Genomic DNA, 15,000 nt, shown 5'->3' with positions numbered 1-15,000 from the left:
ATGTCATGATGAGGGCGGCACGGTAGTGTAGTGGTTAGCGCTGTCGCCTCACAGCAAGAAGGTCCGGGTTCGAGCCCCGTGGCTGACGAGGGCCTTTCTGTGCGGAGTTTGCATGTTCTCCCCATGTCTGCGTGGGTTTCCTCCGGGTGCTCCGGTTTCCCCCACAGTCCAAAGACATGCAGGTTAGGTTAACTGGTGACTCTAAATTGACCATAGGTGTGAATGTGAGTGTGAATGGTTGTCTGTGTCTATGTGTCAGCCCTGTGATGACCTGGCGACTTGTCCAGGGTGTACCCCGCTTTTCACCCATAGTCAGCTGGGATAGGCTCCAGCTTGCCTGCGACCCTGTAGAACAGGATAAAGCGGCTAGAGATAATGAGATGAGATGAGATGAGATGATGTCATGATCACATGTACCTTCCATTCCTGGAATTCTTTGTACAAATTGGGATGTACAGTATGTACATCAAATGTTTCATCAGGATATACATATTGTTTCCTCCCACGACACATGACTTGAGGCAGTGTTGTTGAATCCATCGGGTCATCCCAAACTTAACGAGATAACTTAAAGCGGTGTGTCATGGTCACTGGTTAGAGGGAGAGCTTTTCCACTGTTAATGTTCAACTTGCATGCACGAGCTACAGGCTTAGTCTTAAAGGGTGGACAAAAGAGCAAACGCTTAAAGGCACATTTCAAAGTATAGTGAAAAAAAGCAGCAAAATGCAGTAATGTTAATGACTGAAATTTGTGAAATAATGATGTAAGGACCTCTAAAATAAGGTCATTGATACTGTTCATTGGGATATCAGCCATTTTTTTTGTATTGCATTGTAGTGCCTGGTTGACTCCATTTACCGTGATGCCTTGTGGCGTCATCAGTTTTCAATGTTTAAATGTTCTGATCTGTATTGTCCAATCCCATGTATTGTTGATGTATGTTTTTTTGAAATTCCGTGATACCCAATGGTAGAGCGATAAATATGTTTTCCCGCGAACTAGGCGGTACTCGAACATTCCAGGGCGGGAACATTGGATCACCTCGTGAGAGAGAGAGGCGAGCGGAGCCGTTTTGGACAGTGGAGAGAGACGGGCGCGTTTTGTGGTCTGTTTTTTTTTTGTCTTTTTTTATTGAGTCGTGGAGGGACTGTTTATAACGGACATCGAGAACAAACGGGACAGAAGGGACATTGCGTCGGAGTGTGCGCGGTGTGGTTGGTGGTCGGCTCGCAACGTGGACTGTTGTTCGTCGGAGCTAGCTCTTAGCCAACCCACCCCCCTTCTCGTGTGGCCATCTGCTGCTGGGCCCCATCGGGGAACCCCCCCCCTCTCCTCGCCACCCGCTTGCTGTGGAGGACTCGGTGCGGGACCGAGTGGCTGTTCGGCGAGCAACTGCTGATGCTGGTTCGTGATTACACTTACACTGACATACACACACATGCGCGCCCGTGCGCGTTAACGTTTGGCTCTGGTTTGGACCTGTGGTTCTTGCTGGGCAGCGCAGCGGTTGCTGTGTTGCCTGCGGCTCAGGGAGCTGCCATCAAGTGCACCATCGTAAGGGCCCCAACTGCGCGCTGTTTTGTTTTGTGTCTGTTTTCTGATGTTTGGGGTTGATCGGAAGGGTTTATACGAGTGATCATTTGTTTTTATAGTAAATGTTTATCACAACTACGGTTCTCTAAGTTGTAAACGTAGCCCACGTAAATTATAAACTTTGTGTCACTTTTTCTAGCTTGCGCTCTCTCTCTCTCTCTCTCTCTCTCTCTCTCTCTCCCTTTATTTATTTATTTTTTTCTTAGTTGAGTTGTTTTATTATTCAATAAATTTTGTACTACTGTATTTCAATTCACATGTTGGGTCTTGGCAGATCATTTACCTTCTCACAACTGACTGGTGTTTAGGTAGTTTGGTTAGCGTTACACTCACTTTTACACATTTATTTGTATGAACATTCTGAGGAGATACGTCCTGCACTAGCTTCAAAGTAAGTGTAGTATTTCCCCAGTGGAGGCACCGCGCTACTAAATTTGCAATTGTTATTACTTTATTCACATTTATATTCTTCACCTTCAACTACACAGTTATAAAAATAATAATTATTAATTATACTTGTGGTATCAGGAGTTTCAGCCAGCTCACCATTCCACCGCTGAGAATTTAGGAATCCTGTTGCGCCATTGTTTATTAATATTTAGTGTAATTCATTTTAGCTCTTACTGAGTGCACTAGCACCCGCTAAAAAGGGGTTACATTTTGGAGGCACCGCTGGGATTGTCCTGTTTACCAAAACAAGTAGGTAGCTGTGTTTGCTTAGTGTTTTTTTTCTCTAGTTATTGCCATTTGCTGTGCAGCTTTTAACATGGAGCTTAACCAGGCTGTTGAGTGGAGCCGTGAAGAGAATGTTGACTTGTCTCATGCTATTCTTCTTAGCAGAGTGCCACTGGAGGCTACGAATGATGTTGTTAGCCGCGTGCTCAGTACAGTGAAAGTCTTCGGTCGGACTCGGATACGTGGTCGCCGTAGTGACAGCACTGGTAGGCACTTGTACATTTTAGTGGAGACTTCCGCTGAGTTGGATCAGAGCTGTGTCCCTCCTGAAGTGGGAGTGGTAGGTGATGCAGGTCCTTGGGCTGTTCATGTTGTGAGTAGCTTAATAACTGCTAGTTCTGTTCCTGCAGGCGATGATTTTGAAGCCAAGCTGTCAGCATTTCTGCAGCAAGAGGGTAAGTCCATGGGTGATGTTAAGGCGGCTGTGCTGGGCCCACAGCCTCCTAAACCTGATGTCAGTTTTGAGCTTGTGCATGCCATCGGTCAGCTTGTTGATCGCTGTAGCCAGGCATCTGTTGATGCGCCTGGGTATAGAAAGCTGAGGCTGTTCTCTGGCCTTCGTCCTGTTCCTGCTGGTGAGGAAGAGTATGAGGCTTGGATGGAGCAGGCTACACAGATGGTCACTGAGTGGCAGTGCAGTGACTCAGCGAAGCGACAGCGCATCGTTGAGAGTTTGCGTGGGCCTGCTGCAGACATAGTAAGATTCTTAAAAGTCAGTAGTCCGTCAGCTACCGCTACTGATTATCTCGCTGCTCTTGACACTACTTATGGTTCTACGGAGTGTGGAGCTGATCTTATGGCCTTGTTTCGCCATACCTTTCAGGACGACGGAGAGAAGCTTTCAGCTTTCTTGTACCGCTTAGATAAGCTTCTTCACCGCGCTCTTCTGAGAGGGGGGATTGACGCTGCCGGCCTAAATCGTGCTCGTCTTGAGCAGCTGTTCAAAGGTGCTCTCACCACTGACATTGTGGCTTTACGTGTGCGACTTCTGCACACTCTGCAAGCTCCGCCTTCTTTTTCAGAGTTGATGCGAAGTGTGAGGGAGGAAGAACACTGGGTTAGTGCGAGAGAGAGTGCGAAAGTTTCTGTTTCCTCTGCTGTTACTCCACAGGCACCCGTAACCACTGTTTTTCCTCCAGTGCCCGTGACAGCTGCTGTTGCTCTTCCCCATGTGCCAGTGAGCCCAGTGGCATCGGAGGTGGATAGTCTGAGGAAAGAGGTCAAGGAGCTGTCATCTTTGGTGTCGAAACTTTTGACTGCTGTCACTGTAGCCCCTGCTACTCCAGTCAGACCATGTAGCGCAAGCCAGAGCACGGAGACCACTGCCCCAGTTTTTTCCACAAGAACTGTTCCTTCAAGCTTGCCGAAATCTACAGCACCCACTCCTGTTCCTGGCATTTTCTGCTATAAGTGTGGTGAAGATGGCCACACCACTCGTGAGTGCACGCGTCATGAGAACTTGCGGTTAGTGAATCAGAAGCTGCTGAAGAGGGTCAAGCAGCAGGGAAACTCTCCCGGAGCTCAGTGAAGGAACGGCACCGAGCCCCGTCACGCAAAACCCGTTCTGCTCATTGTTCACCTCCAATCAGTGTCAGCCAATCACAACTGCCATCTGGGTTAGTGGGGCCCTCGGCTGAGGTACCCGTGCAGATAGAGGGTGTTTATGCCAAAGCTCTACTTGATAGTGGTTCTCAAGTCACCATCTTGTATCGAAGTTTTTACAATGCATATCTGAAACACTTGCCACTGCAGCCGGTGACGAATCTTGAAATATGGGGTCTGAGCTCTCACAAATACCCATATGATGGCTACTTACCGCTCAGATTGGAGTTCACGGAGGCTGTCACAGGTGTACCTCAGGTAGTGGACGCTTTAGCCCTTGTGTGTCCTGACCCGCAGGCAAACGAAGGTATAGCCATTTTGGTCGGCACGAACACTCATTTAGTGAGGAGATTGTTCCACTCCTGTCGCGAACAGGCTGGTGACGGATTCTTGAATGCACTGACCATACATCCTGTTATCAAAGAGGCTTTTGAGTCCATTAAGCACACCAGTGTGTTGCCTGAGGATGTGGATAAGCATGGCACCGTGTGGTTCACCAGAGCTAAACCTATTCTTTTAAAGCCTGGGCAGGAGCTGCAGCTTTCAGGGCTACCTAAGTTCCCAGGCGAGCTCAATGACTCCGTGGTGCTTATTGACCAGCCTGTTAGTGCTGATGACGCGTCTGTTCCTGAGCTCGAGGTTCGGCCTGAAGTTCATCCTGTCTCTGCTGTATCATGCCGTCGAATTACTGTTAATGTGAGGAATGTGTCTTCTCGCGATGTCCTTGTGAAGAGAGGCAGTCCCCTTGCTCACATTTTTCCAGTTGACGTGGTGCCACAGATTCCATCCACTTGTAGTTCTGCAGACACCAGTTCATTTTCTTCTGCCTTTTTTGATTTTGGCACTTCTTCTATGCCAGAGGAGGCAAGACAGCGTCTCTGTGAGAAAATGTTGCTGAGGAAGGAAGTGTTCTCTTGCAGTGAGTGGGATGTTGGTTGCTCGAAAAGCACACAGCATGACATAAGGTTGAATGATTCACGACCTTTTCGAGAGCGTTCACGGCGTTTGGCTCCAGCTGATTTGGAGGACGTGCGTCAGCATTTGCTAGAGCTCCAGAAGCATGACATCATTTCAGAATCTCGGAGTCCTTATGCTTCTCCCATTGTTGTAGTGCGTAAGAAGTCTGGTAAGGTCAGGATGTGTGTTGATTATAGGACGCTTAACCAGCGCACAATCCCAGACCAGTACACAGTTCCCAGGATCGAGGACGCCCTCCATTGTCTCTCTGGTAGTAAGTGGTTCTCTGTGCTGGACTTGAGAAGTGGCTACTACCAGATTCCTATGAGTGAGGCTGACAAAGAGAAGACTGCTTTTATCTGTCCATTGGGGTTCTATCAGTTTGAGCGCATGCCTCAGGGAATCTGTGGTGCCCCTGCCACCTTCCAGAGAGTCATGGAGCGGACAGTCGGAGACATGAATTTTCTTGAAGTTCTCGTGTACTTGGATGACCTGATCGTTTTTGGGCGTACACTGGAGGAGCATGAAGAGCGGCTCTTGAAGGTTCTTGACAGGCTGAAAGCTGAAGGCCTCAAGCTGTCTTTGGACAAGTGTCAGTTTGGGAGAACGTCTGTGAACTATGTTGGGCACATAGTTTCACAGGACGGTATAGCCACTGACCCCTCTAAGATAGAAGCTGTCGTGTCTTGGCCTCGACCTCAGACCGTTACGGAGCTCCGGTCATTTTTGGGTTTCTGCGGCTATTATCGTAGGTTTGTGAAGGGTTTTTCAACTTTGTGTCGTCCTCTGAATGAACTGCTTCAGGGTTGTCAGTCTCACAGGAAGAAGACTTTGAGTTCACAAGCCGCTGACCCGAAACCGTTCTTTCGGCCCTCTGAGCCCTTTGGTCCTCGATGGAGTGATCAGTGCGAGTCTGCTTTTCTGGAGCTGAAGCAGAGGTTGACTCAAGCGCCTGTTCTCGCTTTTGCAGATCCCCAGAAGTCATATGTATTGCATGTGGATGCCAGTCTGGATGGTCTTGGTGGTGTTCTGTATCAGGAGACTGATGGGAGTTTGCGCCCGGTAGCTTTCATTAGTCACAGCCTGTCTCCTTCTGAGAGGAATTATCCTGCTCACAAGTTGGAATTTCTTGCTTTGAAGTGGGCAATTGTTGACAGGCTGCATGACTACCTTTATGGCGCCACTTTTGAGGTCAGGACTGACAACAACCCGCTGACCTACATCACCAAGTCTGCAAAGCTAGATGCCACTGGTCATCGTTGGTTGTCCGCTTTGTCCACTTACGACTTCAGCTTGAAGTACAGGCCTGGTCGGAGAAACGTGGATGCTGACGCGCTCTCACGACGCCCTCACATCAGTCTGTCTCCTGATGATGAGTGGCAAGAGATTCCGGCTCCCGGTGTTCGAGCTATCTGTCAGGTAGTGGCCACGCAGAGAACAGGTTCTTCTTTTTCTTGTGTGGCTGATCAGATTTGTAGCCACGAGTCTGCTGTTCCGACTGCTTTCTGTCATGTTGCAGCGGTAGCACCTGACGGACTGCCTACTTTCAGTCCTGGTGAGCTTCAAGAGGCTCAGAAGAGTGATCCAGTTCTGGGAGAAGTTTGGCATGCTGTGAGCCTGAAGAAGCCTGCTAGTAGCATCCTGAACAGCCATCCCAACATTAAGGTCCTGAAAAAGGAGTGGGCAAAATTCTCTGTTGATAAGGGTCTACTATACAGGACAATTAAGCTGAGTGACAGGCATGTTAGACAGCTGGTGTTGCCTAAGGAACTTCGGGGTCTTGTGTGTAAGTTGCTACATGATGACAGTGGCCATTTGGGGTTCGACAGGTCGTACAGTTTAGTCCGCGACAGGTTTTATTGGCCCAGAATGAAGCTTGACGTAGAGAAATACTGTAAGACTTGTGAGCGCTGTATCAAGAGGAAGACATTACCTCAACGAGCTGCCCCTCTTTCCCACATTCAGAGTTCAGGGCCCATGGACCTGGTGTGTATAGATTTTCTTTCGATTGAGCCTGACTCTCGAAATGTTTGCAATGTGTTGGTTATCACTGACCATTTCACACGCTACGCCCAAGCTTTTCCCACTAGGGACCAGACCGCAGTTACGGTGGCAAGGACACTGTCGGAAAAGTATTTCATTCATTACGGTTTGCCCACCCGAATACACTCTGACCAGGGAAGGGACTTTGAGAGTCGCTTGATTTCAGAGATGTTGGCCATGTTGGGGGTTAGGAAGTCAAGAACGTCTCCTTACCACCCACAAGGTGATCCTCAGCCAGAGCGATTCAACAGGACGCTGTTGGATATGCTCGGCACTCTTGAGTCCCACCAAAAGTCCAAATGGAGTGAGCATATTTCGCATTTGGTGCATGCCTACAATTGCACTCCAAATGAGGCAACGGGATACTCACCCTACTTCCTGATGTTTGGTCGTGAGGCTCGTCTTCCTGTTGACATGTGCTTTGGAGTGTCGGCAGATAACTCTTCGTTCTCCTCACATTTGAAATATGTGACACAGCTGAAGGAGGAGTTGCAGGCTGCTTATCAGTTAGCCCGTGCCTCCGCGAGTAGGATGAATGAGGGCAATAAGACAAGGTATGACCAGAAAGTGCGCTATCATAACCTGAGTTTGGGGGATCGGGTTTTGATTAGAAACCTGGGCCTAAAAGGGAAGCAGAAGTTGGCTGACAGGTGGAATTCCTGCCTTTACGTGGTAGACAGTCAATTGTCTGATCTTCCAGTGTACAGACTCAAGCCTGTTGATGGTAACGGCCCAGTCAAGGTGATGCACCGTAACCATATCTTGCCTTTGGGACAGGAGGTAAGACTAGGTCCTGTGGTCGCCGCCGCTCCAGCCCGTGGCCCAAGGGCTGTGAAGCGTAGATCAGCAAAGGAGAAGACTAGAACTGGTGTCTCTGAGGTGTTGCCCCCTGTGGTCTGTGCACAGTTTAGTGGGTCAGATTCTGATTCAGAATATGGTTGTTATGCTGAGGATGCTGTGCAACACGCTCCTCTGCCTGCTAGATGGGTACCAGATTCTGCTGCGCCATGTGTCTCCACCGCTGTTAGAAGCCCCAGGTTAGTACACGCACCGAGTGATGTAACGTTAGCTCCACCCAACACTGCACTCCCTGTCCCTCCATATAGGCCCTCTGAAGTAGCTGAAGACTTGGTAGCTGCAGACCGGGAGGGTAGCTCTCCTAATGTTCCCTTGGTAGCTGCCTCAGACTCAGTACCCCTCGCCGTACGTAGGTCACATAGGGATAGGAAGCCTACTAATCGCTTGACTTATGGCCAGCTGGGCGTGCAGAGCAAACGCATAGCTACACCACACCGGTTTTCTCATGCCTGGTGGTGTTCTCCACAGGCTCTTTGTAGCACATGCACACACATGCCGTTTCTAGTCCCATGCACAACTGCCAATGCAGCCATTGCTAGTTTTAAGCACTAGTCTCTGTTTGTTTTGGTGTGTTTGTTTTGTCTTGGTAATTTCTTTATTGTTTTTTTTCTCTATCTCTACTTTCCTGTTCACTTTCTGATGCGTGTGACCCAGCATGGGGGCATGCTGTTTTCTTGGTGGGGGGAGAATGTAAGGACCTCTAAAATAAGGTCATTGATACTGTTCATTGGGATATCAGCCATTTTTTTTGTATTGCATTGTAGTGCCTGGTTGACTCCATTTACCGTGATGCCTTGTGGCGTCATCAGTTTTCAATGTTTAAATGTTCTGATCTGTATTGTCCAATCCCATGTATTGTTGATGTATGTTTTTTTGAAATTCCGTGATACCCAATGGTAGAGCGATAAATATGTTTTCCCGCGAACTAGGCGGTACTCGAACATTCCAGGGCGGGAACATTGGATCACCTCGTGAGAGAGAGAGGCGAGCGGAGCCGTTTTGGACAGTGGAGAGAGACGGGCGCGTTTTGTGGTCTGTGTTTTTTTTTTTGTCTTTTTTTATTGAGTCGTGGAGGGACTGTTTATAACGGACATCGAGAACAAACGGGACAGAAGGGACATTGCGTCGGAGTGTGCGCGGTGTGGTTGGTGGTCGGCTCGCAACGTGGACTGTTGTTCGTCGGAGCTAGCTCTTAGCCAACCCACCCCCCTTCTCGTGTGGCCATCTGCTGCTGGGCCCCATCGGGGAACCCCCCCCCTCTCCTCGCCACCCGCTTGCTGTGGAGGACTCGGTGCGGGACCGAGTGGCTGTTCGGCGAGCAACTGCTGATGCTGGTTCGTGATTACACTTACACTGACATACACACACATGCGCGCCCGTGCGCGTTAACGTTTGGCTCTGGTTTGGACCTGTGGTTCTTGCTGGGCAGCGCAGCGGTTGCTGTGTTGCCTGCGGCTCAGGGAGCTGCCATCAAGTGCACCATCGTAAGGGCCCCAACTGCGCGCTGTTTTGTTTTGTGTCTGTTTTCTGATGTTTGGGGTTGATCGGAAGGGTTTATACGAGTGATCATTTGTTTTTATAGTAAATGTTTATCACAACTACGGTTCTCTAAGTTGTAAACGTAGCCCACGTAAATTATAAACTTTGTGTCACTTTTTCTAGCTTGCGCTCTCTCTCTCTCTCTCTCTCTCTCCCTTTATTTATTTATTTTTTTCTTAGTTGAGTTGTTTTATTATTCAATAAATTTTGTACTACTGTATTTCAATTCACATGTTGGGTCTTGGCAGATCATTTACCTTCTCACAACTGACTGGTGTTTAGGTAGTTTGGTTAGCGTTACACTCACTTTTACACATTTATTTGTATGAACATTCTGAGGAGATACGTCCTGCACTAGCTTCAAAGTAAGTGTAGTATTTCCCCAGTGGAGGCACCGCGCTACTAAATTTGCAATTGTTATTACTTTATTCACATTTATATTCTTCACCTTCAACTACACAGTTATAAAAATAATAATTATTAATTATACTTGTGGTATCAGGAGTTTCAGCCAGCTCACCATTCCACCGCTGAGAATTTAGGAATCCTGTTGCGCCATTGTTTATTAATATTTAGTGTAATTCATTTTAGCTCTTACTGAGTGCACTAGCACCCGCTAAAAAGGGGTTACAATGATACCATACTATTTCAAATGTCAGATTTACTGGTAATGCTAAATTACTGGTAACTGGAACAAACTCACCCAATCTGTCAGTCTGGCAACTACCCTGTGAGCACGTTGCAGACACAAATCTTGGCCCTATCAATATCTATTTGGGTTTGTTGCAGTGCCCATTTTTGACCACTAAGTGTTATAATAACTCTATAGAAGCTGCATTCACGGTACAAGCATCATTGTTCCAATTTTGTTTGCTTAGATCTTGACGGTTCACAGTCGTAATTACAAGTGACCTGTATCTAACTGTAATGTGAATGCATCTGTCCTCCAAAATGGCACGCATGCTCACAGTAATATGTTTTTGCACATTTTGTCATCTGTGTCACCAACAACAAAACATATCATATTTGTGAGATGACCCATAGTATTAAAACTGACAAAATGGACATACTAGTAGCTAATGTTTAGATCACATTTTGCGCTAGAGGATGATAAACAGTTCGCCAGCTGTACATGATCAGGTCGAGAAGGTGGAAAAAAAAGCCATAGGTGGCTAGATTTATTTTTTTTTTTTAGATTAGCTTCAGGCGGCATGGTGGTGTAGTGGTTAGTGCTGTCGCCTCACAGCAAGAAGGTCCGGGTTCGAGCCCCGTGGCCAGCGAGGGCCTTTCTGTGCGGAGTTTGCATGTTCTCCCCGTGTCCGCGTGGGTTTCCTCCGGGTGCTCCAGTTTCCCCCACAGTCCAAAGACATGCAGGTTAGGTTAACTGGTGACTCTAAATTGACCGTAGGTGTGAATGTGAGTGTGAATGGTTGTCTGTGTCTATGTGTCAGCCCTGTGATGACCTGATGACTTGTCCAGGGTGTACCCCGCCTTTTGCCCGTAGTCAGCTGGGATAGGCTCCAGCTTGCCTGCGACCCTGTAGAACAGGATAAAGCGGCTACAGATAATGAGAGAGAGATGAGATGAGAGATTAGCTTCAACTTTGTCATTGTGCAGAGTACAGGTACAAAGCCAATGAAATACAGCATTTTGCTATTTATTGAAGCTATTGTAGCTCTCCTCCATCTTTGTTTTGCTGTGCTGTTGGTGCTGGTTGATGAAGACAGCCCTTCATGCATGCGTATAGGCAAAAAGCCACATGAATTCTGATCTGACCGCTGTCATTCATGTCACATGGCCACATGTCACATCATCTAGAAATGCATGCTTACTCATCTTGAATTCGTTGGTCACTCAACAGAGGTAATTTGTATTTTAAGAGAGTTAATGTATGGAGCTGTTAATGAGGAATTTGTGCGTCCATCCATCCATTATCTGTAGCCACTTATTCTGTGCAGGGTCGTGGGCAAGCTGGAGCCTATCCCAGCTGACTACGGGCGAAAGGCGGGGTACACCCTGGACAAGTCGCCAGATAATCGCAGGGCTGACACATAGACACAAACAACCATTCACACTCACATTCACACCTACAGTCAATTTAGAGCCACTAATTAACCTAACCTGCATGTCTTTGGGCTGTGGGGGAAACCCACGCAGACACGGGAATAACATGCAAACTCCACACAGAAAGCCCCGTCAGCCACTGGGCTTGAACCCAGAACCTTCTTGCTGTGAGGTGACAGTGCTAACTACTACACCACCATGCCACCCCATGAGGAAATTATGAATATTAATATTTTTTGAACAGCTTATGGTTGGGCTTTGCCCCACCTGATCCTATGGAAGATTTGCCATTGCTCTGGAGGACTAAAAGCAATATTCACTTGTTGGCATATCAGAGCCAAAGCATCTCTGTTCATCAGGTTTCCAAGTTGAACTATAAAATGTTTACTGATTTCAGGCATAGTGATATTGAGCAGACTGATCAGCTCTGTTTTTCTTTAAAACTTTCCAACATCATTAACTCTGCCAACTTTGTTGGAGGATGTTATGTTTTTGCCTTTGTTTGTTTGTTTGTTCAGAACAAAGCTCCAAAAATAGTGAACAGATTTTGATTAAATTTTAAGGAAAGGTGGGCCATGGACCAATGCAGGAACACATGGCTCAGTGATGTATTTTTGAAGACTCTGACTAATTGTCACTAAAGGCGGGGGATACAAACTCAGTTTATTACAGTATATACAAAAGTTTGTCGTAGTAATAGAATTTGTTATAGTGAGGTTGCAGTCTATGTACAGATCCAGGATTTTTTTATTTTTGTCTTTTCCTAATGTAACTCAAACAGTTATGAATGGATTTTAATAAAATTTTGAGGAAAGGTGGACCATGGGCCAAGGAACAATTGCTTAGATTTTGATGCAAATCCAAATATTTATCTTGGTGGAGGTATGCACTCTACTGAGTGTCTTTCTAGTTATGTATGCTGTCATGGCCTGTGTCTCAAATTAAAACCCTGACCTTGCATTGAAAAATATTTACTAATCTAGAAAATCCAGAAGACTGGTATGCAAAACAGAATGTTGGTAGGTTTGAAGTCTACATAAGAATTCTTTTTTTTTTTTTTAATTCAGTCAAGTGCATAAGTGTGCAATTTGTGTTAAATTACTATTTCGTATCGCTGAGGTAGATGGATGGGGAAGTTTGTCCTTTGTTTGTTTTTGCTGCTGAATTTTTAGTGGGGGCGGCACGGTGGTGTAGTGGTTAGCACTGTTGCCTCACAGCAAGAAGGTTCTGGGTTCAAGCCCAATTGCAAATGGGGCCTTTCTGTGTGGAGTTTGTATGTTCTCCCCGTGTCTGCGTGGGTTTCCTCCGAGTGCTCCATTTTCCCTCACACTCAAAAGACATGCAGGTTAGGTTAATTGGTGACACTAAATTAACTGTAGATGTGAGTGTGAATGGTTGTTTGTCTCTGTGTGTTAGCCCTGTGATGATCCGGTGACTTGTCCAGGGTGTACCTCACCTCTCACCCATAGTCAGCTGGGATAGGCACCAGCTTGCCCGTGACCCTGCACAGGATAAGCAGTTACGGATAATGGATGGATGGATGAAGTTTTAGTTGTTTTGTTTTTTTATTTACATGCTCATTAAACTGCCTTAGACAAACATGCATTGAGGAATCCAGAAGAGTCACAGGAATACAATCTATGAGCTATATCAACTCACTGATTTCATGGACCATAAAATATCAAGCCAGGCCTCTGCAGAGTCAAACCAAGAGCTGGATCATAACACAACATAAGCCATAACAGGAATTTTAAGGTGAGGAATTTATGACTGTGTAACTTTTTCAAGGATTGTTTTATGTGTATTCAATTGTGTGTTCCTACTAATGAACCAAAATACCAAATGTACCAAATTCTTAAGATTGTGCTTATGGTGTGAGGATGTGCACGAGTGTGTGAGTGCCAATCAATATCTCTATCTTCAATGCAAACCATTGTGGCAAATTACTATAATATACCGGTAATTCAAATGCATAGTTAGGACACATACAGACATAGTCTAATTTTTGTAGTTGCTATTTAGCAAAGTAATACTCTGCCTTGCATGTTGCATTGTCTTAACATAATTTGGGAACACTGGCCCAAAGTTACAACTATCTGATCATGAAACAAGTGCACAAAAGTTTCACCGAGAGTTTCCTTAGGCGTCAATTTTATCTTTGGCATATCTGTGTGATCAAACTCGAATATAGTCAGAGTGCATGTTAATCTGAGCATCAGGTTTTAACAAGCTGAAAATTCTTAAGTAAGTATTATTAATAAATAATCCAAGTCAGTGTTACTATTGGGGGCATAATGGTGGTGAAGCAAGACACTAGTTTTATCCTGAGCTCAGGTTGCTGTTTTCATGTTCTCACTGTGACTGTGCGGGTTGCCTCTGGGTTTTCCTCCTACCTCCCAAAAAACTGTTGATAGGTGAACTTGCCATTCTAAGGCCCTGTCCATGTGTGTATGGATATTATTGAAAACTTTGTTTTTTTGGGTCACTGCAAATGCTTTCCAAATCCATCCTCCAAAGGGGATAAATGTTAGCAGAGATTTTGGATAGGACCCAAGTATAACCTTAAGGTTAGGTTAACATGGGGTGGCCTTGGGCTGAAGTGCCCTTGAGCAAGGTACCTAACCCCTAACTGCTCCCCGGGCACTGTAGTATGGCTGCCCACTGCTCTGGGTGTGTGTGCATGTGTTCACTGTGTTCACACATGGGTTAAATGCAGAGAATGAATCTCACTGTGCTTGAGTGTGCATGTGACAAATAAAGGTTTCTTCTTCTTCTTAAGTAGTTCCAACTTAATCATCATTCAATAAAAATTCTTGAGTTTGTCATTTTTTTGTTTATGAAATTTTGAACTTTTGGCTATATTCTACATTTCCCTTTTTCACCTACTTTGTATGAAGTTCTTAATATTATTCTGGAGATGTTTTACATAACAGTTTAGAATACACTACCTAGTCACCACCTAATTGCCTGCTAATGTGAGGATTTTCAAAACATTTGAAAATATTCACATGAATATTTTTAAAAATGCTTTTCATTTGGACTGATTTTTTTTTTTTTAAATTGAGGACTAAAAGTTTTTGCGGGCGGCACGGTGCTGTAGTGGTTAGTGCTGTCGCCTCACAGCAAGAAAGTCCGGGTTCGAGCCCCGTGGCCGGCGAGGGCCTTTCTGTGTGGAGTTTGCATGTTCTCCCCGTGTCCGCGTGGGTTTCCTCCGGGTGCTCCGGTTTCCCCCACAGTCCAAAGACATGCAGGTTAGGTTAACTGGTGACTCTAAATTGAGCGTAGGTGTGAATGTGAGTGTGAATGGTTGTCTGTGTCTATGTGTCAGCCCTGTGATGACCTGGTGACTTGTCCAGGGTGTACCCCGCCTTTCACCCGTAGTCAGCTGGGATAGGCTCCAGCTTGCCTGAGACCCTGTAGAACAGGATGAAGCGGCTAGAGATAATGAGATGAGATGAGAAGTTTTTGCAAAAATATCTATGTACATGTGGATGGGATCAAAATTGCCACTCGGTGTAAATGAGTATATTAATGTAAATGTAATAAATGAGTTTGCTACGCTCAGTGAAATATGTTCATTACCTGAAGATAAACTTCATATCCTACAC

At 46.0% G+C, this 15,000-nt stretch overlaps 1 protein-coding gene across 1 annotated transcript in view; it reads left to right on the top strand.

Moving 5' to 3' along the window:
* The first annotated feature begins 2,360 nt into the window (after positions 1-2,360).
* The window catches only part of LOC132882653 (uncharacterized), a 17,364-nt gene continuing 4,724 nt past the window's right edge, over positions 2,361-15,000 (top strand). The window contains exons 1-2 of the mRNA XM_060915735.1: positions 2,361-3,853; positions 3,919-8,138. Of these exons, the coding sequence (XP_060771718.1) occupies positions 2,361-3,853; positions 3,919-8,138 (5,713 nt within the window). The remainder of the gene's footprint in view (positions 3,854-3,918; positions 8,139-15,000) is intronic.

Source organism: Neoarius graeffei, chromosome 3, assembly GCF_027579695.1.
Source record: "Neoarius graeffei isolate fNeoGra1 chromosome 3, fNeoGra1.pri, whole genome shotgun sequence".
NCBI lineage: Eukaryota > Metazoa > Chordata > Actinopteri > Siluriformes > Ariidae > Neoarius > Neoarius graeffei.
The sequence above is the reverse complement of the archived record's forward strand: the minus strand, read 5'-3'. Positions and strand labels throughout refer to the sequence as shown.